Source organism: Solanum lycopersicum, chromosome 12 (assembly GCF_036512215.1).
Source record: "Solanum lycopersicum chromosome 12, SLM_r2.1".
NCBI lineage: Eukaryota > Viridiplantae > Streptophyta > Magnoliopsida > Solanales > Solanaceae > Solanum > Solanum lycopersicum.
Window position 1 is genome coordinate 29,839,437 of NC_090811.1, and position 23,074 is coordinate 29,862,510.

Genomic DNA, 23,074 nt, shown 5'->3' on the forward strand with positions numbered 1-23,074 from the left:
AAACTCAACTTAACATACTTAAAATTTTTTCCAGATTTTTATATTCTTTCCAAAATCGACCATTCCAATTTTTTAAATCCTTTATAGTCCTTTCAATTAGAGAGATATTAGAGGAGTGAACCTGATGACACCCAATCTAATTCCATGTACATTGATAAGGTTCAGTTCATGTCGAACCAAGTGGGGGGTTCTCATTTGAGCTATCCAAGGTCGGGGCAGAAATCAAGGTTCGAATAGAGATCACGATGATGGTTGGAGAGATTGGGATAAATAATGGAGAGACCATGGTGCAAATTGGAGATAAATATATGGTAACAAATATCACTATGTGCCTCCTCATGAACGTCAAAAGTCGAAGAAATAAAGGGATGATCCCGAAAGTTTTCGTACTAAGGATATCTGTGCTTGTATCTTAAACAAAGTGGAAGGATCATACAAGCTACTCAAGGAAATGAAACAATGACTTCACACTCGTTTTCTATCAAGGTACTTAAAACTTAGATGGGTCAAATCTCGGTTCATTTGAATCCAAGATCAAAAGAGGGTCTTCATAGTAATACTTTGGTGAACCCAAAGAATGAGGCTTGATGACATGGACACGTCGTGCCATGACATTAAAAAAGGCGATTCATGGGAGGTAACCCACGTTTTACTTTTGTTTTGAATAACGGTTGTTGCATGTGAATACAAATTTGAAATTTAAAGGAAAAGGGTAAATGGGCGAGCCAAAGTCCATTCAGCGAATCGACAAGTAGCTCAGTGAATGCGACTTATCTCGCCTTTTGGACCGACTGAAGGACGATGACTCTTATAAATTCGGCAGACTAAAGTCCACTCGGAGACTCACCGAGTGGATAGGTGGAATTAATAGACCTAACTGATCGAAACGCTAACTGAAGGGTCATGGGTCTTTCAACCATTTTTAATTCAAACCTTATTTTGAAATTTTCGACTCTTGTACATTTACAATCAAAGTTTAGGTTCTATTTTTCATTTCAATATTTTTGTGGATGTCCTTGTGTGCTCAGAAGCTAAAGTATTACTTGTTGTATCCCTTTGCTTTAGTTTCATATCTTTGAAATTGAGACTGGTTGGCCAAACTAGTTTTAAAATTGTAAGAGTTATGTTGAGAATGTGTTTGAGTAGTTTGTAGATCTATTAGTTTCTTTGATTTTGTGTTAAATTATTCATTATATCTAATTCGAATTCAATCATGCCTGATATCTTATTTATCATAATTTAGTTTGAGATTGGCGCTTAAATTGTGGGTTTGCATGTTAGGATTTTGTGTGGGTAAAGTTTGAATAACCTAAGTTTCACAAAAAAACTCAAACTTGCCCAATGATGAATTGGGTGATGTCATTCTTAAGAGAAAAATCATTATTTGTTTGAATCTAGGTCAATTTGGGGAAGTATGAGTGCCTCGGAGTATATGATAGTAATGGGTTAGGCTTGAATGACATAAAATTGGTTTTGAAATTGGATTATTATAAGTTGTGCGTAAAAAATTGGATATTGAGGTGGGAATCTAGCATGTTGGGGTATTTGGCAAGCTGAGTCAAGCTCGCCGAGTGACTCGGTGGTTTGCCAATTAATCCTTGATTACATTTTGGACCTGGAATGTTGGTAATTAATTTGTAACCTTCAGTGATATGCTTGTGCTCACTGAGTAGAGAATATACTATTTCAAGGGACATGTCGTGCGTTGTGATAAATATTATAATTCGATTGACGTGTCACACACCACAATTGATTTTATTATCAAGATACGTGTTTCATGCCGCGACAGATGCATGGACATGTATGTCCCCCGTATGTTCCCGACTGAGAGACAGTCGATGTGTATAGTTAGGTCATACATGAATCACTATACTTGACATTTCATTGCATTGCATTGCATATCATTATCATTTGTTAACTTGTAAGTGCTTTTCTTTGGAACTTGTGACTAGTGAACTTAATCTTATGTGTTGCTGAGTTGTAATTGTTGGAGTGAGGTGGTTGAACTATGCGTTATGTTAATTGTGAGGCATAAGGTTGGAATGTTTTTATACAGGTTGTAGTTGTGGAGGTTCGGTTTGAATGTAAAATACACTTATTTTGTTCCCTTTACTTGTGTTTACAAGTTTACTTGTTGAGTATCTTGCGGTTTGGTACTCGCCCCTTGCTTCTACATTTTTGTAGGTTACGAGTTCGGATCTTCGTGATACTAGAGTTAGTTGTTTGTCATCTCAGTGGACCTTCTTACTCCTATTTTTGATTTGTTCTACTTTAGAGATAACATCATTTAAACTTGTGTTTTCTTTGAAATTCATTGTAATAAATTAGAGGTTTGTGCACGTGATAACCAGGTTTTGAGGATTTAGCTAAGTTAATTGATTATTTGCATTATAAATTGTTATCAAATTTCAGTTATAATTTATTTGCACACTTTATTGAAATTGTTGGGTTTAGGCTAACTTATCTTAGTGAGATATAATTGGTTATCAATGCTCTTCATAAATTTAAATAACCTTACCTAGGAGAATCAATAAGAAACTCTTTCTCTTTTACTGTATCAATTATTTTGTTTTAATTATCTGGATTTTTATTATTCGTGGTACTATGTTCTCATTTTATTCACACTATCTACGGATAAATATAGCTTGGATTAGTTAAGTTGCTTGCGGTCTTACTCTAAACAGTTTAAGTGATTAACTTAATCAAACAAACTTTAGGCTAAACAATAAATATCATTTATAATATTTATCCTATTTTGAATATGTAAACACCTAATTTTAATTGAGGTTTTGTCAAAAGCATGATTCTCTTTTTGGATCATGGGGAGAAATGAAGAAGAGACAAAGAGCTAAAAAGTATAAAAAGAGTAATACATTAAAAATAATTTCTTATGGTTAATAGAAAGCATGCATAGGGGATGTAAAAGAACCTAATTCAACCCCAAAGCAAGCTTATGAAGTGAGGATTGTTCAAGTCTATATAAGTAGATTGCTATTCCATTTCCGAATGCTTTTATCCACTCTAACACCCCCGGTTACGCTCAGAACCAACCGAAGCTTGGACTGGAAGTCTAAACAGGATTGGACCTAATTATGATATCATGTAAAGATATGACTCATGCTCTTAAGACTGACCATCAGTCTATTCGCCAACCAATATGACTCTTTTAGCCATGGGATCAGAGGCAAGTGATAAGAGATGGTTTAGTTCATTATTTAAGATGCATATAGTATTTATCAGATAAAACGTTAATTGTTGAATTAAGTGACCAAATTATGGCTTGCAAATCAAACGAACAGAGAATTAAACTAGCTGGCCAACAGATCCCAGAAAACCTCTGGTTTTTTGTGTTGTGAAATACATAATGCCTGAAAAACAAGATATGCAATTAATTTAAATGAACAAAATAAAAAGGAGTGATAATGAAAAATATTAATTAATTAAATTACCTGCATGGAAAAAGCTATATGAATCAATAAGGATTCATCCCATGGCTTTCCAATAAATTGAAGACCAATAGGCAAATGAGACTTATCATAACCAACCTAGACAAAATATTAAATTAATTTGAATAAATAATTAAAATTAAAAGTGTTATCATATTTTAAGAAGATAGAGAGAGAGCATACATACGGGTACAGTAATAGCAGGCAATCCCAGAAAATTTCCTGCTATCTGGTATCGAACTAGTGCAGCTGAAATAATCATCAAGTTTAATTTTCTCGTAATTATTTTTTATGAATAATAGTAAAACCCCTTAGTCCCATCGACTCATACTATCTATACTTATGCAGATCATTGGGGAGAGCTTTTGGTATGCCGAATTGTCCTTAATTTTCCTTATGTTGTATTCAGAGATGGTTCTTTATGTACATATATAATACTGATTAGTAGCTCCATCACTTATACTAATATATACTAGGTGTTGGGGATGTTTTCATCTATGTATGTATATATATTTCTCTATTTTGATATTTGTTTCTTGCTTTCCTTATGTATATATATCTTCTATGTATGCGCTAGCCTGTTACTTTTGGTTATATATTCATTTAATGACTTCTATAAAATCAGACTACAAACAGGGATTAGTTACTCACTGCCTTGACTAGCCTTAAATATGATGAATTCATTGATATTGAAACTAGCAAAGACAAATATTCAGATGAAACAACTTGATAATTAACTATTACTCTCTCTCCACACTTTTAATTGTCATGGTTTCATATTTTAGAGTCAACCTATAAGAAATTTTTACTAATATATTTTGTATCATATTGATATATGCGAAAAATTACAACTTATATATATTACTTTTCGTATAGCTTTTGAATATCAGTTTTTTTTGTTTAAAAAATCAAATTAATGTAATCTAGTTTAACTTTAAAAAGTAGTTAAATTTATATATTTGTAAAGTGCGTAATAAATAGTATAAGTCACAATAAATATTGAGAATTCAAAATAAATATGAAAAATTTGAAATGTGTCAGTACGCCAGCGGGAAAAAGTGTATATGTATATATGAAAAAATAAATTAAGATATATGAGTATGTATGTTAATAATAAAATGAGGTTCATAAATATATATATATACCTCCATTTATGTAGTCGAGTTCCCCAGTGTGGCGAGTGTCGTTGCCTATGCTGTAAGCCGTAACCCTACACAAGTAGTATATATTTGACAAAATTGATATGTATGTTTAAATTTATTTGATTACACTACTAAAAAAAGACCAAAAAGAGACCTAAAAATGGAGACCTCAAAAATAGGTCAATAATAAGAGACCTCATGAGGTCTCTATTTAAATTAATATCTTTTAATTTTTTTTTTAATGTTGGAGAGACCTCGTGAGGTCAATTTAATGAATAATATTTTTTTTTACCAAACTTATTTAAAAATTTTAAATTTTTAATCTAATTCTCATAAAATTGGAGACCTCGTGAGGTCTCTTTTTTTTTTAACTATTCAATTAAATTAAATTATTATTTTTAATTTAACAAGTAGAGACCTCATTAGGTCTATACTTGTTAAATTAAAAATAATAATTTAATTTAATTGAATATTTAAAAACTTAGAGACCTCATGAGGTCTCTTAGACAAAACCAAAAACCTAGCCAAAATTAAAATAACTCTTTCTTCCCTCTCTTAATTATTTTACACGACGCGCCTCTCTCTCTTTCACCTCGTCGCGCCTCTCTCTCTTTCTCACCTCGTCGCGCCTCTCTCTCTCTTCGTCGATCGTCGCGGCGCGCCTCTCTCTTCGTCGATCGTCGCCTCTCTCCGTTCGTCGACCGCCTCTCTGCCGCCTCTCTCTTTCTCTCTCTAAGAAGCAGCTCGTCATTAAGCTCAATAAAGGTATTTTCACTAATTCCACTCATTTTTTGTGTTACTGTTTTTGTTTCTTTTTTTTTTCTTTTTCCTGTTGTACATTTGGGGTTTTTTGGAAATGATTTGAATTTGCATGACCTAGATTGAAGCTTTAATTTTGTAATTTGGGTTTTTGAGAGTAGTTTGGAGGTTTATATTTGAATTAATGAGTGTTGAATTGGGGACCCCTCGCTGGAATAAAGAATTTGAGCTGTTCTGGGGTGTGTGGTTTGTCGTCATTTTAAATGTAGCATTTTGGGAGTGAGGCATTTGACCTGAAATTAATGGATAATAGGGTTCTGATTCTGACTGGTTAGGGTGGGGTGGAATTTGTGGGTTAGAAGTGGATAATTGATCGAATATCATAGACAAGAAAGGGAAAAAAGGATTTCCACCTGAGGGTTATAATTATTTGTTTATGGGGCCATAAGTTATGTGAGATTACTTGAATATTGGGAGATCGAATTCAATGCTTAAAAAGGGCTCTTATAAGCAATGAGAGAAAAGAGGATTACGAGCAACTATTGTTTATTACATTTTATATGTCTCTCTCTCACTGACCTATGTCGCAGCAAAACTGTTATTAAATTAAATACTTCCAAAGAATAACAAAACATGAATCAACTTCAAATTAAATCCATTTGTGTCCAAGTTTTGGTATAGTTTGCCACAAAATGCAAATATCTTCGCATAGTACAACTACTTATGGTTTCACGTGAATTAGGACTTTTTATTTGTATTACAATGTATATTAATTTGAGATCGTTATAAAATCTCGTAAGTTTCAAATTCTAAATCCATATTATATTTGTTTAAGCATAAGTACCAACACTAGTTGATCCTATTGATGACAAAATTGATTTTCTTTGAAAATCAATTTGTGTCCATCTAGTGTTGACACTTAGCTTTAAATTTTAGATATAATTATTTGTTAAGCATAAGTACCAACACTAGTTGATCCTATTGATGACAAAATTGATTTTCTTTTGAAAATCAATTTGTGTCCATCTAGTGTTGACACTTAGCTTTAAATTTTAGATATAATTATTTGTTAAGCATAAGTACCAACACTAGTTGATCCTATTGATGACAAAATTGATTTTCTTTGAAAATCAATTTGTGTCCATCTAGTGTTGACACTTAGCTTTAAATTTTAGATATAATTATTTGTTAAGCATAAGTACCAACACTAGTTGATCCTATTGATGACAAAATTGATTTTCTTTTGAAAATCAATTTGTGTCCATCTAGTGTTGACACTTAGCTTTAAATTTTAGATATAATTATTTGTTAAGCATAAGTACCAACACTAGTTGATCCTATTGATGACAAAATTGATTTTCTTTTGAAAATCAATTTGTGTCCATCTAGTGTTGACACTTAGCTTTAAATTTAAGATATAATTATTTGTTAAGCATAAGTACCAACACTAGTTGATCCTATTGATGACAAAATTGATTTTCTTTTGAAAATCAATTTGTGTCCATCTAGTGTTGACACTTAGCTTTAAGTTTGTAACTATCGTGTTAGTATTAAGTTAAACTAAACTAATTAAACTTAGAAATTTGTTAAGTTAGTTAATAAGTTAAACTTGTTACTATAGTATTAGAATTTATTTAAAACTAGACTAATTAGACTTAGAAATTTGGTTAATAAGTTAAAATTGTAACTATTGTGTTAGTGCTTGACAAATTTAATTTATGATTCTTATGTAGATGGATCGTAGTTGGATGTATAATATGACTAATTTTGGTCGAATGGGGCTAAGACCTGAATTTGTAGAAGGTGTCATTGGTTTTTTGGAGTATGCAAAGACATTAGATCCTTTTCAACGTAGTGGTATGATTAAGTGTCCTTGTAATAAATGTCAATGTTTGAATTATGAAAAACCAGATGCTGTTGAGCTTCATATCTATCGAAATGGGTTTAAAAAAGAATACACTGTGTGGACTAGTCATGGAGAAATTGATAATAACTTTGATGTATTCCAACATTATGTTCCTGGTGAAAGTAGTAGCAATGTGAATTCTAATGCACAAAATTATAGAATTGATGACATGGTTCAAGATGCTTTTGGTGTGCATTCTGATTTTGATTTTGCTAATCAAGGTGAAGAAGCTCCTAATGTTGAATGTAAAATTTTCTTTGAACAATTGGAATCTGCTAGTCGGCCTTTATATGAGGGGAGTCCACACTCACAGTTGTCTATTGCGGTTAGATTATTAAGTATCAAATCAGATTGGAGTGTTCCTCAAGGGGCAATGGACTCTGTGATTGACCTTATTCATGATTTAGTTGACCCAAATCTAGAGATACCTGATAATTTCTATAAGGCAAAGAGGTTGGTATCAAAGTTAGGAATGTCATCGATGAGAATTCATTGTTGTGAAAATGGTTGCATGTTATACTATAAGGATGATATTGATCTAGAATCGTGTAAGTTTTGTGGAAAATGTCATTATAAACAGACAGCTAGTGGGAAGAAAGTTCCTATTAAGGCAATGCATTACTTACCTCTTATACCAAGGTTAAAGAGGTTGTATGCGTCTAATAGATCTGCTCCTCATATGAGATGGCACCATGAACATAGAAGACCACCTGGAGTTATGTGTCATCCATCCGATGGAGAGGCTTGGAAGCATTTTGATAGAACATATCCACTATTTGCAGCTGAACCACGTAACATTAGATTGGGTTTATGTTCAGATGGATTCACGCCACATTCTGTTTCTGCTGCACCATATTCTTGTTGGCCTGTATTTGTAACACCATATAATCTTCCACCCGAGATGTGTATGACCAGTCCATATATATTTCTCAATTGTGTCATTCCTGGCCCTCGGAATCCAAAAGTATTGATTGATGTATACTTGCAACCTTTGATTGATGAGTTGAAACAATTGTGGGTTCAAGGGGTTGAAACGTTTGATGTGTCTCTTAAGCAGAATTTTAATTTGCGGGCTGCCTTAATGTGCACTATTAATGATTTTCCAGCATATGGAATGTTGTCAGGGTGGATGACAGCGGGAAAGTTAGCTTGTCCTTATTGTATGGAAAATACTAAATCATTCACTTTGAAACATGGTCGTAAAAATTCTTTGTTTGACTGTCATCGACAGTTCTTGCCAATGGATCATGAGTTTAGGAGTATGAAAAATGCATTCAGAAAGAATTCTGTTGAACAAGGTTATCCTCCTCCAATCTTAACTGGAGAACAAGTTTGGGAGAGGGTTCAAAACTTTCCAAAGGTCGCAAAAGAACAACCCTATAAATTTGATGGATATGGTGTTGCACATAACTGGACAAAACAAAGCATATTCTGGGAGTTACCGTATTGGAAGGACAATCTTCTTCGACATAATCTTGATGTCATGCATATTGAAAAAAATTACTTTGATAATTTATTTAACACAGTAATGGATGTCACTGGCAAGACAAAAGATAGTGTTAAAGCTAGAATGGACTTACCTGAATATTGCAGGCGAAAAGAGTTATGGTTGCAAGAGAAACAGAACAACAAGTTCTTCAAGCCTAAGGCTAGTTATTCATTTACAAGGGATCAAAAGCGTAAAATTTGTGAATGGGTCGAGCAACTTAAGATGCCTGCTGGACATGCTTCAAATTTAGGAAAATGTGTTGATATGGAGCATGGAAAATTACATTGTATGAAAAGTCATGATTGTCATGTCTTCATGGAAACATTACTACCCGTTGCATTTAGTGGCTTGCCTGATAGAATTTGGAAACCTATGACTGAAATCAGTTTGTTCTTCAAGGACTTGTGTTCTAATACGTTAAGGGAAGACAACCTAGTTCAGATGGATCAAAATATTCCTGTAATTACAAATAAATTGGAGAAGATTCTTCCACCTGGATTTTTCGATGTGATGGAGCATCTTCCTGTACATCTAGTGCATGAAGTACGCCTTGGAGGTCCGGTTCAATATAGATGGATGTATCCTTTTGAGAGGTAAATATTTAACTATTAATATTTTTATATTAATATGTTGTTTAAATCAATGATAACAATGTATAATGTAGGACTATTGGAAAGTCTAAACGTGGCATGAAACAAAATCATAGAGTTGAAGGCTCAATGGTTCAATTCCATCTTGGTAGGGAGATAACTAATTTTGGTTCTTATTACTTTAAAAGAAGTGTGTCATGCTTTCAAAATAGACCCAATTGCCATGACGAAGGTGGTGAGACTAAGAATCCACTATCAATCTTCAATCAACCAGGCAAAGGTTCAAAAAAACGCACAAGGAAAAATCTTAGTGCCATTGAGTTGCAGTCTGCATCTACACATGTCTTATTGAATTGCCCACAAGTTAAACCATTTGTTGAGTAAGTTTCTGGGTTCTCACTAAAATATGTAATTACAAGACAAAACAATTAACTCAATATCCATCTTGTTTGACAGTTACTTTGTGCATTTATATGGCAATGAAAGAGTATTTGAGAATTTCTCAAAGTGGTTTCAAGATTACGTAAGCCTTATAATATTTTCATAATACTATTATTATTAAATAAATTTATATTTAATTGATGCTAATTTCTTACTTTTTAAATATTTATAGATTTATGACACAAAAAATGGTCAATTTGACCAATTTTTGAAGGACATTTCTTGGGGACCCATCAAGACTTATTCAATGAATAAGTATGTTGTTAATGGTTTTAAATTCACTACTGAAGAATACTCCAAATATAAAAAAAATAACAATAGTGGAGTTTGGGTAAAAGGTGGTGATGGAAATCTAGATGGAGTTGATTATTATGGGGTACTCAAGGAGGTTTTGGAAATGGAGTATTCCGGTTGGCCTACAAAAAAAATTATATTATTTAGATGCAAGTGATTTGATCCAACCCCCAAAAGAGGTACGAGAGAAATCAAACAATATAATATCATTGAAGTAAAGCACACAAGGGAATATGAAGCTTATGATCCTTTTATTATTGCACAAAATGTTAAGCAAGTGTACTATGTTCCTTATCCCTTGCGTCCAGATAAAGCTGATTGGTGGGTGGTTATTAAAACCAAACCCATGGGCCGTGTGGAAGTTGAAAACGTGTTGGATGTTGCATACCAAAATGATGATTCATCAATTGTTCACCACACCGTCGATATTGAATTAGAAAATGATTTAGAGCATCCTGAACACATATTAGAAGAGGTTGATATGGAAGAAATAACAAATGAAGGGGCAAATGCAACAATTCATGAGGATGAGTTTGAGTATGATGATGATGATGAAGATGAATATGAGGACGAGGACGAGGACGAGGACGAGGACGAGGATGAGGATGAGGATGAGGATGAGAATGAGGATGAGGACGAGGATGATTAGTAATTACCAATGTATCTCTGTATTAATTACCTTGTGTGCCTTTTGTTTTAATTTCAATAACTTCAACTTCATATGTTCTCGTGTGCTTTTTGTTGGATGTTGTTTTCGATATTATTTTGTACTTGTGGTTGTGGCTTTATTTTATCTTAAAAAGTGATGAACTGCTAGATAAGCTACTGGATGATGTTTGTCTCTCATATCTTCAATATCTAACAACCTTTGACTTGAATGTTTTTGTACTAATTAGATGACAGGTAAATGTAAGAATAAAGATATTGATAATGGCCCCTAAAAGAAAAAAAAGAAAGACGGTATGGTTAGTAGACAACAAACAGGTATACATATAAGATCAGACAACACAACATCTCTCTTACCAAAAGACACTCAGCCACATAGCTATTCTAGGCGGACCGTGCCTCCACGTATTATTCCTCCTTCGACCTATATGCATCCACCACTGGAATATACTCAGCCGCCCCCTCAGGTACCTTTGATGATGACCACATCAGGGAATGCTACCCCACAGGGATACAGTGTTTTGCCTCAAGAGGATAATCGACCAACGTCTAGTGTCTCTCGCACTAATACTCACAACCCTGCAGACTCACAACCATCATCATCATCTGCTTCACAACTTATTATGTCGAGTCTTCGCATTCAAGGTAATAGTTCTGAGCCTAACACTCCTACAACAAATCAGTCAGATACACCTGGTCATGACAGTACACAAGTTGGCATGAGGGACATGCATAATAGACTTGTCATCGAGCCTGAAGGCTACACGTAAGTTTTTTTTTTAAAAAAAAATGGTATGTTTATTATTATATGATTTAATTCTATTTGTTTTAACTTGTAAATGTTAAAACTTTGTATTACAGTTTCAATCCAGATGATGCTGTGGGGATCATTTCTCAGACAATCAAAGAACTCTATAGAGATGCTTATCCTACATGGGGCAAGTTCCCTAGCAATCTCAAGAGACAAATATTTTTGGAGTTCAGGGTATATTCGAATTTATTTGTTTAACACTATTAAAATACTTGTCTTCATTAATACTTATCAAATAAAATAATTTATGCTTTGATTGTAGAAAAAATGTGCTTGGCGTCCGGAACATGAGGCCAAAATTTGTGCAAACTTTCACAAGAAAGCTACGCATACTCTTGCTAGTTTGTTTAATAAAGCTCGTAGAGATAATAGCAAACCTAGCTGGGTTCTATCGGAGGATTGGGCAAAATTACTCATGCATTGGAAATATGATCCAAGATTTAAGCAGATGAGTGAGATCGGTAAAAAGGCAAGATCATCCACTAAGGGTGGTTCTCTACACACAAGTGGGGCTCAAAGTCAAGGAAGTGTGAGGAGGAAATTGGTGTGTATCATTTTTCTTTGTGTTTATATATTTTATGTATTAATATTTAATTACTCTTGATTATAACTTTATTATTTTATGTAGGAAAAGGAACTAGGAAGACCGATAACTCAAGCTGAGGCATTTAAGGCAACACACATTAGAAAGAAGAAAAATCCTGAAGATCCAGACGTGTGGGTTGAACCGCGAGCTGAAGTGACCTATGTAAGCCTCTAATTTTAAAAAATAATTACTTATTTTCTAAATTTATATTCTCATATGATAACATTCAATTTAGAATCGATATCTTCAAGCTTTGGAGGATTTACAACAAACTCTGCCTGAAGAAAATCAAGGTATGCCACTTACTCAAGAACAGGATGAGAGAGTTTGGTTAGACTTGACTTGTGGGCCGAGTAGATATGGGTATGCATATGGAATGCCGCACAAAACCTTTCGTGAATTTTCTTCTGAGTTTGAAGGCCTAAATAGTTCAAATCATGATGAATCAATGAAGAAAAATTTGGCTATGGAGAAAAAGATTGTTGAGCTATCTAGCCAAGCCGAAGAATCACGGGCTAGGGAAAGGCGGTTGGAATTACAATTTGCGGGTCTTAAGGCTCAATTCGATGCATTACTTGCCTCAGGAGGGATTCCCCCTTGTTCTGGTGATGTCACTTTCCCTCCTCGACCTCCTCAATCTCAACCTACTCATTATCCAATATATGGTCAACAAAGAAATATGACCCATGAGAGTAGTGATGAAGAAAGTGACGAAGAAAGTGATGATTATGTGGAAAACACAGTACCACATTAGTGAAGTTTAGACTTTTGATAGCTAACTTATGGATCATTTTGTTAACTTTATAATTTTGTGATGGGAATTATTTGTTATGTGAATACATGATAACGTTGGAATGTATTATATAACTTATGGATATCATGGTTTTTGTTTAATATATAATTATGTTGAAGTGAGTTGCAATTGAGTTGATAAGAGAATATTTAGTAAATGTATTGCTTCAATTGAGTTTTTGAAGCTCTTTGAGATTGATTTGGGTACTGAATTAAAATGACAGGTGATGAGAAGCCGCAGAAATAATAATTTTCTGCCAGTTTTTTTCTAGAAAAAGAGACCTCATGAGGTCTCTATTTTGCATTAACTTTCCAGATATTTCATTATAGCGACCTCATGAGGTCTCTTTTTTGCATTAATTTTTCCAGATATTTCACATTAGAGACCTCATGAGGTCTCCATTTACCATTTTCTATTTTATAAATGCAGAAGAGAGACCTCATGAGGTCTCCCTTTTGCATTAATTTTTTCAGCTATTTCAAAATGGAGACCTCATCAGGTCTCTAATTAACATTTTATAATTGCAGAAAAGAGACCTCATGAGGTCTCTTTTCTGCATTATATTTTCCGTAAATATCATAATGGAGACCTCGTGAGGTCTCTAAATATAAATGCAGAAAAGAGACCTCATGAGGTCTCTTTTATGCATTTATTAAATTAAATTAAATAATATCTTAGCGACCTAATGAGGTCTCTTAATTAAAATATAAAATTAAATAATATTATAAAATTGTGACCTCATGAGGTCTCTATGTAAAAAATATAAAATTAAATTAAATAATACATTAGTGACCTCGTGAGGTCTCCTTTTTGTAAAAAATCAGATTATTTGTTGGTGACCTCGTGAGGTCTCCGTTTGGCGACCTCATGAGGTCTTTGTGAAAAAGTGACCTGCATTTTACTGACCTAGCGTTGAGGTCTCTTTTTAGGTCTTCGTGCCAAGTCAAACTAACTTACATATATTTAGACGAAAGGAGTATTCATGTACTACACGTGGGCAACGAAGAGTCTGATGACCTTAAATTTTACTTTGTAAAATCATTTTTTTTGGGGAGGGGGGGGGGGGATCAAGAGTCTATCAAAGACACTAACACAACATTATTTATATTCTCTTCTTTTTTCCAAAGTTGTTATTATCTTGCATTCTACATTAGGTTGGTGTACATTAAAATTTTCGTCACCAATTTGTACTTATAAGAATTCATACTGATTCATTTATTTGCATTCTTTAAAGTTTCATGCATATTCGTATTTTTTTTGTTGAGAAATATGTAATTATCATAGTTACAACATGAATATTCTCTAATATGAAGTTGTAAGTGAATTTTTATTTTTCATATCTGCATGTTTTTGAGTTTTTTAAATACAATTTCGTAATTGATTACTATATTTTTGTATTCTTCATTTCTTCTATCTTTAGGATATAAATATAATTAACATAATCTCAATTTTTATATTTATAATTAATTGTTTTGAGAGTAAACATGTTAAATCCCGCAAAATATTTTACAACTAAACTTGTAAAGGAGAATTTCTTTCATAATCATTTATATTTATGTCTTCTTCGTTGTTTGATAATCATTTATTTTTTGAAAATAACATAGTTGTATTTTTTACCATTTACATGTAATCTTAAATGTTAAGAAAATTCATGTACTTAATGATTACATAGATAGGTACACAAAATAGTGCAAAAGTAAAAAATAAAAAATAAAAAATAATGTAAAGTAAAAAATTAGTGAAAATATTCATTGAATTTTATTGTATTAGAATTCATATTTAATTGTTTTATATAGAAATATTTTAGCATAAAGTTCAATAAATATAGTGTATTTATATTTTAACATAGTCATACTTTATTTTACTTTTGTAATTTTAGTTTTTCTATACATAATATGAAACATTTTGTCTATAGCAAGTTGATTTCTAACAAAATGTAGTTCAATCAATATGATAATATTTTTGTCTATATATTTTGATGTGATGTTTTTTATTATGGATGTCATGTCTTTATTTACTTTTGTTTCTTTTCCGTTTGAACTTGTACTTTTTTCTATAAATTTGATATTGCACCATCTAGATATTTTGTAATATTTTTCTTTATATGTATCTTCTTTATAGTAACTTTCTTTTTTGAATTAACACTTATGTTAGTAATTAAAATACATTAATACCTCTAATATAATAAAAGGTTTATTTTCATGATACATTAAAAATATTATATGTCCAATGTAATATAAGATTTTCAAGCTATATTATGTGATGAGGTATATTTTTGTGTCAAACTTACATGCAAAATGACTTAGCTTTGAACTTAGAGAAGAATTTATATAGGCTCCACTATGATATATTTACTTATATAAATTAACTTTTCCAATGTTCATTAGGGGACAAACGTGCAACACACATTATCAAGACTAGTATTATAAAAATAGAGAAAACACAAAAATCCCCCCTTAACTTGGCATGAAAACTTACTTTATCACTTTGACTTTACATACTATTATTTGCCCCCCCCCCCCCCCGCCCAATCATATCCAAAATAAATTCAATATCACCTTAAGATTATAATGTCATTTTCACAGTGACAAGTGCATCTCTAACGTGCCATGTCATTGGCACATCAACATCACGTTAATGTAACCTTGAAAAATTATTTAAATTTTGATTTTTAGTTCTTTTTTCTTTTAATTGACAACAATTTTAGAAATAAAAAAATAGAAAAAATGAGGATTAATCTAAAATTAATTATTTTTAAAGATCATCACCATAAATACAACAGTGCCATAAATAATGATTTTGAACAACAATTTTCAACTCCAACAATCTTCTCATTTCAATTTTCAAAATTAATGATATCAATTTTGATTCAGATCATGAAAAAAAGAAGACCCTTTTCTTAAAATTGAATTTGATATGTACGAAAAATTAGAAGAAAAAAAATAGTTGGGTATTCGACGACCAAGGAGAAAAAGGTAAAGAAATGATGGTTTGTGTAACACCCCGTATCCAAAATATACCAAAAAATGCATATTTTCAGAAGTTGCAGGTGCCAGTGACGGAGTCAACTATAGACCGTCAGTCGACTTACAGTCCATCAGTCGACTCCGTCGATGGGCCAATAGACTCTCAGTTCTTAGTCACAAATGACGGTCGACCAATACAGTATCAGTCGACTTACGTTCCATCAGTCGACTCCATCGATGAACATCTAACTTTCAGTTCTCAGTCACGAACGACGATCAGCCAGTACGGACGGTCAGTCGACTCTGTTGATTGATCAACTTAATTCCAGTTCTCAGTCGTGAACGATGGTCGACCAGTATGGTCCATCAGTTGACTCTGTCGATTCACCATCTGACTTTCAACTCTAGTTACAAACGATGGTCGACTAGTAGGAGTGTCAGTTGATTTATGATCTGTCAGTCAAATCCGTCAGTGACTCTAACAACTTTTAAGTCAGGGGTCTTTTGGTCTTTTCATTTTTTGTTTGGCCCCTAAGATACGTCGTTTAGACCCTAAATCATGAGATTTTAGTCATTTTAATCCTAGAAACATAACTAGAACTTACCCAAGGCAAAATCACTAATCAAAACTTAGAGAATTAAAAGCAAGAGAGGAGAAAAAGGTAAAGAACCCTAGTTCAAGAACATAGAAAGTTTCCATCAATTCGAACCCCGAAATTGAAAGATTTCTCCATGGAATTCATCACCAACTATATGAGATTTAACTTAAACCATTAGATCCCTAGATATCAGTCAGATTCTTGACTCCCTTATCAAGATTAGACCTAGGGTTTCTAGAACTTCATTAGATTATCATGAATTAGTTAGTTATATGTTCTGAATCAGATTACCATGTTGTTACTCAGTTTATTGCATGAATTTTAGAACTCTAGCTATGTTTTACTTTAGTTCTTGAATTACACATGCTAGGTCAGATATTTCAGTTATACATGCCTGAGTTATTAATGAATCAGTATCATTAATTATTGCATTATCATTTTGCATGTTCATTTTGAGCTATCGAGTATTTTCAGAAACTTAGTCATAATCAATTAACCGCTAAATCCATTGGGAGTAGCATATTATTTCAGCTATACTCTATCTTTTATTCTCAGTACCTTTCAAGTACTGACGCATACGTGCGCTACATCTTCTGGTGATGTCGATTAGGGTTCTTAGCATCCAGATCACATTTAGGTCGGTTCCTGATCTCCACTTCAACAAAATCAATGGTGAGTCCTCATTCTCCGAGGAAAATAGTCATGAGTTTCTTTTTCAGTATTTTTAGTCCTTTAGTTTCAGTTTGCTAGACTTAGCTGAGGCATGTCCTAGCATTTTTGGTTAGTTAGAGGCTATTCTCAAACATAGTTAGTTTCAACATAGTATTGAGTTAATATGTTCTTCATATTAAAATCATCAGTTTCATATATCTCATTTATATTATATGGGTATTCTGCATCTTTTCATTTTCATTATGATTTAGTTTCTGCATCAATTTATTATCTCTAGTATGCTCATGATCATGCCAACAGGGTTCGCTTTGGATCACTTGTGGTCCTAGGTCCTGTGTCCGCGTCTCAGGGGTAGCACGTGGCATGAAAAACTTGGTATTAGAGCATTAGGTTTAAATGTCCTAGGATGTTTGAAAAGTTTCACTAGGTAGAGTCATTTTCATGGGTGTGAAGTGCACCACATCTATTGAGAGGGAGGATATTAAGTGTTTTAGGAAAAAGTTCACTTTCTTGTTACTCTTATCGTGTGTAAGGTATGATTTCATTCCATTCTAACTCAACGTTCTACCTTTCAGATCATGCCTCCTCATAGAGTTATTGCCAGGAATGCTAATGCAGCTCCTCTAGTCCCAGATTAGGAAGTCTCCAATGCGGAGTTCAGGAACGTCATTCAGATATTGTCTCAGATTGTGGCCAACCATAACAATCGGGTTCAAGCTCTGGTGAATGCTAATGGTGGATGAGCAACTACAAGGGTCAGTGAATTTGTTAGGATAAATCCTTCTGAGTTCTTAGGATCACAAACTGATGAGGATCCCCATAATTTCTTAGATGAGATCATTATCTTTGAGATGATGCACGTCACTAGGAATGATCGAGTTGAGTTGGCATCATACCAGCGGAAAGATGTTCTCATATCTAGTACACTCAGTGAAAGGAAAATAGGGGTACAAATGCAACTACTATTACGTGGGATTGGATTAGTGAGACCTTTCTGGATAGGTTTTTCCCAATAGATTTGAGAGAAGCAAAGGCCTAGGAATTCATGAACTTAAGTCATGGTAACATGATAGTCCAAGAGTATGGGCTAAAGTTTAACCAACTCTCCAGGTAGGCTCCTCACATGGTTGCTGACTCTAGGGCTCAGATGAATAAGTTTTTGTATGGGTTATCAGATTTGGTGAAAACAGAGTGTAGAATGCTATGTTACTGAGAGACATGAACATCTCTAGGCTTATGACTCATGCTCACCAGGTTGAGGGTGATTAGCTTAGGGAACATTCAAGGAGAATAAGAAGGCTAGTACTAGGAACTATGACTACTTTTAGTAGAAGTCGAGTGGTGGAAATCGCTCACAATTTTAGTAGAGACCTTCGACCCCAGCCCCTTTGACAGCTAGTGTTCCATACTCCAAGAATAGTTATGGTCAGAAGGTTAGGGCACCAGAACTAAGTCTTAGGGAAGTGTTTTAGGCACCAAGACTTAGCCCACTTGCTCTAAGTGTGGTAAGAACCATCCAGGCGAGTGACCTCGCAGGAAAGGAAGGATGCTTTGGGTGCGGTCAGTCTAGTCAAAAGTTTAGGAATTGTCCTTCTAGATAGGGTTAAGGAGGTAGTAATGATAGAGTTCAGTCTACAACATCAGCAACACCATCAAGTCGCCCGACTCAGCAGGGTAACTCATCTGGTACAAAAGGTGTTCAGTGTACGCTCTTCATGCTCGCCAAGATCAGGAAGGTTCTCTTGATGTAGTCATTGGTACGTTACGAGTCTTTGACCTTGATGTTAATGCATTGTAGATCCATGGGATACTCTCTCATTTGTAACTTTTTACATTGCAGTCCAGTTCAATGTTAGTCCAGAAACTCTCTTGGAACCTTTCTCAATTCTCTACACCAGTTGGTGACCCAGTTATAGCTAGACGGGTATACAAAAATTGCCCTGTCGCAGTCTCTGAGAAGTCACCTCAGTAGATCTTGTAAATTTAGAAATGATAGACTACGATGTCATTCAAGGCATGGATTGGTTACATTTTTTTAATGCCTCAGTCGATTGTAAAACTAGGATTTTTCGTTTTAAATTTCCAAATGAACCAATCTTAGAATGGAAGGATAGTAGCTTAGCGCCAATGAGATGATTTATTTCTTACCTTAAGGCTAGAAAAATGATCTTTAAGGGTTATATCTATCATATAGGGGTTAAGGATTATAGCTCTGAAACCCCAAATCTTGGGTCAATTCCAGTAGTCATTGAGTTTCTAAAAGTGTTTCTAGAAGATCTTGCCGGAGTTCCTCTCGAAAAGGAAATTGACTTTGGAATAAACTCCTTCTAGATACCCAGCCTATTTATATTCCTCCTTACATAATGGCTCCAGCTGAGCTTAAGAAATTGAAAGAGCCGTTTAAAAACCTTCTAAATAAGGGCTTCATCAGACCTAGTATTTCGCCATGGGTGCACCAGTGTTGTTCGTAAAAAAGAAAGATGGTTCTCACAGAATGTGCATTAACTATAGACAGTTGAACAAGGTCACAATCAAGAATAAGTATCCCATCCCCAAGATTGATGACTTTTTTGACCAACTTCAGGGTGCTAGTCATTTCTCAAAAATAGACCACAGATCGGGTTATTATCATCTCAGAGTCAGCGATAATGACATTCCGGAAGCAGTCTTCAGAACTCATTATCGTCATCATGAATTTGTAGTTATGTCATTTGGACTAATCAATGCTCCTGTAACTTTCATGGATTTGATTAACAGAGTGTTCAAATAGTACTTGGACTTGTTTATTATCATCTTTATTGATAATATTCTCATTTGATCTAGGAATGAGGAAGAACATGCAATTCATTTGAGAGTTATTCTACATACTCTCAAATATCTCTAGTTATTTTCTTAGTTTATCAAATTTGAGTTCTGATTGCAATCCATTGCTTTCTTTGGTGACATTGTATCTGCGAAGGTATCTGAGTGAATTCGCAAAAGATAAGAGTAGTGAAACAATGGCCCAAACCTATCTCTGCTATAGATATTAGAAGTTTCTTAGGTCTAGGGGGTTTATAGAAGGTTCGTGGAAGTATTTTCATCCATACCCTAAGCATTAACTAGGTTGACTTAGAAAATGGTCAAGTTTCAATTATCAAATGATTGTAAGAAAAGCATTGTTGAATTTAAAACTAGATTGGCTACAACTCCTGTGTTGACTCTACCAGCGGGTTCAGATGGTTATGTGATCCATTATGATGCATCCAGAGTTTTCCTAGGTTGTGTGTTGATACAGCGAGATAAGGTTATAGCTTATGCTTCTAGACATATTAAGGTGCATGAGAAAAACTATCCATCTCATGACCTCGAGCTTGTAGCAGTGGTGTTTGCACTTAAGATATGGAGACACTACTTGTATGGTGTTCATGTAGATGTGTTCAGTGATCATAAGAGCCTTCAATGTGTGTTCACCAGAACAGTTCAATCTTCTCCAGAGGAGATGGCTTGAGTTTCTTAAGGATTATGATATGAGTGTGCATTATCATCCTGGTAAGGAGAATTTAGTAGTAGATGCTCTTAGCAGATTATCTATGGGTAGTGGTATCCCATGTTGAGGAAGAAAGGAAACAACTAGTGAAGGATGTCACATGCTTGCTCGCTTGGGAGTTTGCCTTATATGTATATCAGACAGTGGTGTAACAGTTCATAATGGGACATAATCTTCTTTGGTAGTGTAGGTTAAGGAAAATATAGACAATGATCCAATATTTCTTGAACTTAAGAGTGCAGTCCATAATCAGAGAGTGGAGGCTTTCTCCCAAAGGGGAGATGGTGTACTTCGCTACTAGGGTAGATTTTGTGTTCCTAATGTGGGTGAGTTGAGACAACATATTCTTGCAGAATCCCATACCTCAAGATACTCTATTCATCCAGGTGACACTAAGATGTATTGCGATCTCCGAGAAGTCTATTGGTGGAATGGCATGAAGAGGGATATAGAAGATTTTGTGAGTAAGTGCCCCAATTGCTAGAAAGTCAAGGTAGAAGATCAGAAACCAGGGGGTATGACTCAAGATATAGACACTCCTACTTGGAAGTGGGAAGTTATCAACATGGATTTCATCATGGTATTACCTCAAACTCGCATACATCATGACTCCATCTGGGTGATAGTTGACATAATGATTAAGTCTTCTCACTTTTTGGCGGTCAAGACTATATATTCGTCGAACGACTATTCCAAGCTTTACATTAATGAAATTGTGAGGTTGCATGGGGTTTCTTCGTCTATCATCTCAGATAGAGGTTCTTGGTTTACCTCTCATTTCTAGAAGTCATTTCAGAAGGGTCTTGTTACTCAAGCGAATCTTAGCACAACATTTCATCCGCAGATGGATCGACAAGCAGAACGTACCATTCAGACCCTAGAGTATATATTTATATCTTGTGTGATCAATTTCAAGGGTATTTGGGATAATCACCTCGTTCTTGTTGAGTTAGCCTAAAACAATATCTACCATTCCAGCATTAAGATGGCCCTTTATGAGGCACTATATGGGCGTAGATGTATATCTCTTTTTGGTTGGTTTGAAATACGTGAGTCAGCTTCGATTGGGCCAGATTCAATCCTTTATGATATGGAGAAAGTGCAACTCATCAGAGATAGACTTAACACAACCTAGAGTTGGAAAAAATCTTATGCAGATGTGAGAGAAGAGAACTAGAGTTCCAAGTTGATAATTGGGATTTATTGAAAGCTTCACCTATGAAGGGTGTGATGAGATTTGTCAAGAAAGGGAAGATCAGTCCTAGATATGTAGAACCTTACAAGATCCTGAAAAGGGTTGGAAAGGTGCATATGAGTTAGAGTTGCCAGCAGAACTAGCAGCAGTGCATCAAGTCTTCCACATCTCGCTCTTGAAGAAGTGTGTGAGTCATCCAACCTCTGTAGTGCCATTAGAGAATGTGGCGGTGAAAAATAGTCTTTCTTATGAGGATGTACTAGTTGAGATTATTGACCGTCGGGTTAGAAGGTTGAGAAACAAAGAAGTCACTTCAGTCAAGGTTTTGTGGAGGAGTCAGCTTGTAGAGGAGCTACTTGGGAAGCGGAAGAAGCCATGAAAGCCAAGTATCCACACCTCTTTCCTTTTTGTTCCGCTCCAGCCTGAGGTAATAGTTCCTCTTTCGTTTTTCATTCATTCATGCGTGAATTGAGCCTTAGAATCAACTTCCCTCAGTTTGTACTTGCATTTTCAGCATAATTGCATGTTCTTGGGTCTCAATTCATTCAGAAACTCAGTCATTGATGTTTAGTGGCAGGATTGCAGCTTTCTCCCTCTATTTCAACTAGTTTAGTCATCATTCAAGGAAGAATGGTCTGAAGGGGGAGATAATGTAATACTCTGTATAAAAAATAGATCGAAAAAAGTGCATATTTTCATAAGTTACAAGTGCCAGCAATGGAGCCAACTACGGACCATCATTCGACTTATGATCCATCAATCGACTTCGTCGATAGGCCAGCTGACTCTCACTTATATGTCACAAATAACGATCAACTAGTACGGACCTTCAGTCGACTTATGGTCCGTCAGTCGACACCGTCAATGAACAACTAACTTCCAGTTCTCAATTGCGAATGACGATCGACCAGTACGGATCGTTAGCCATCTCCATTGATTGATCATCTTACTTCCGATTCTCAGTCGTGAAAAACACTCGACCAATACGAACCGTCAATCAACTTCGTCAATTCTCCAGCTGACTTTCAACTCTCAGTCACAAATGATGGTCAACCAGTACGCCCGTTCGTCGACTCCATCATTGACTCAAACAAATTTTAAGTCAGGGATCTTTTGGTGTTTTCCTTTTTCGATTGGTCCCTAAGATACATCATTTAGACCCTAAATCATAAGGTTTTAACCATTTTCAG

The 23,074-nt window shown here is 34.6% G+C and overlaps 2 protein-coding genes and 1 long non-coding RNA gene across 3 annotated transcripts; 2 read left to right on the plus strand and 1 right to left on the minus strand.

The window, feature by feature from the left end:
• Positions 1-3,189: 3,189 nt before the first annotated feature.
• LOC138340566 (uncharacterized) lies at positions 3,190-4,707 on the minus strand. Its single transcript, XR_011213217.1, has 4 exons — positions 4,592-4,707; positions 3,634-3,695; positions 3,450-3,545; positions 3,190-3,368 (listed from the first exon to the last, which is right to left on the minus strand). It is a non-coding gene; the product is annotated as an uncharacterized lncRNA (long non-coding RNA).
• A 2,397-nt stretch (positions 4,708-7,104) lies between these two features.
• LOC138340294 (uncharacterized) lies at positions 7,105-9,332 on the plus strand. Its single transcript, XM_069292007.1, has 2 exons — positions 7,105-9,267; positions 9,315-9,332. The coding sequence occupies exons 1-2, from the start codon at positions 7,105-7,107 to the stop codon at positions 9,330-9,332; spliced, it is 2,181 nt and encodes a 726-aa protein (XP_069148108.1).
• A 2,270-nt stretch (positions 9,333-11,602) lies between these two features.
• On the plus strand, positions 11,603-12,996 carry LOC138340628 (uncharacterized). Its single transcript, XM_069292549.1, has 3 exons — positions 11,603-12,088; positions 12,173-12,292; positions 12,366-12,996. Exons 1-3 carry the CDS (start codon positions 11,960-11,962, stop codon positions 12,882-12,884), a joined length of 768 nt encoding a protein of 255 aa, XP_069148650.1. The 5' UTR covers positions 11,603-11,959; the 3' UTR covers positions 12,885-12,996.
• Positions 12,997-23,074: the final 10,078 nt, after the last annotated feature.

Coding starts and splice junctions, on each gene's coding strand:
- LOC138340628 (XM_069292549.1), top strand. CDS start 11,960: ATGCATTGGAAATATGATCCAAGATTTAAGCAGATGAGTGAGATCGGT. Junction 12,089..12,172: donor GAAGTGTGAGGAGGAAATTG/GTGTGTATCATT, acceptor TATTTTATGTAG/GAAAAGGAACTAGGAAGACC. Junction 12,293..12,365: donor CGCGAGCTGAAGTGACCTAT/GTAAGCCTCTAA, acceptor CATTCAATTTAG/AATCGATATCTTCAAGCTTT.
- LOC138340294 (XM_069292007.1), top strand. CDS start 7,105: ATGACTAATTTTGGTCGAATGGGGCTAAGACCTGAATTTGTAGAAGGT.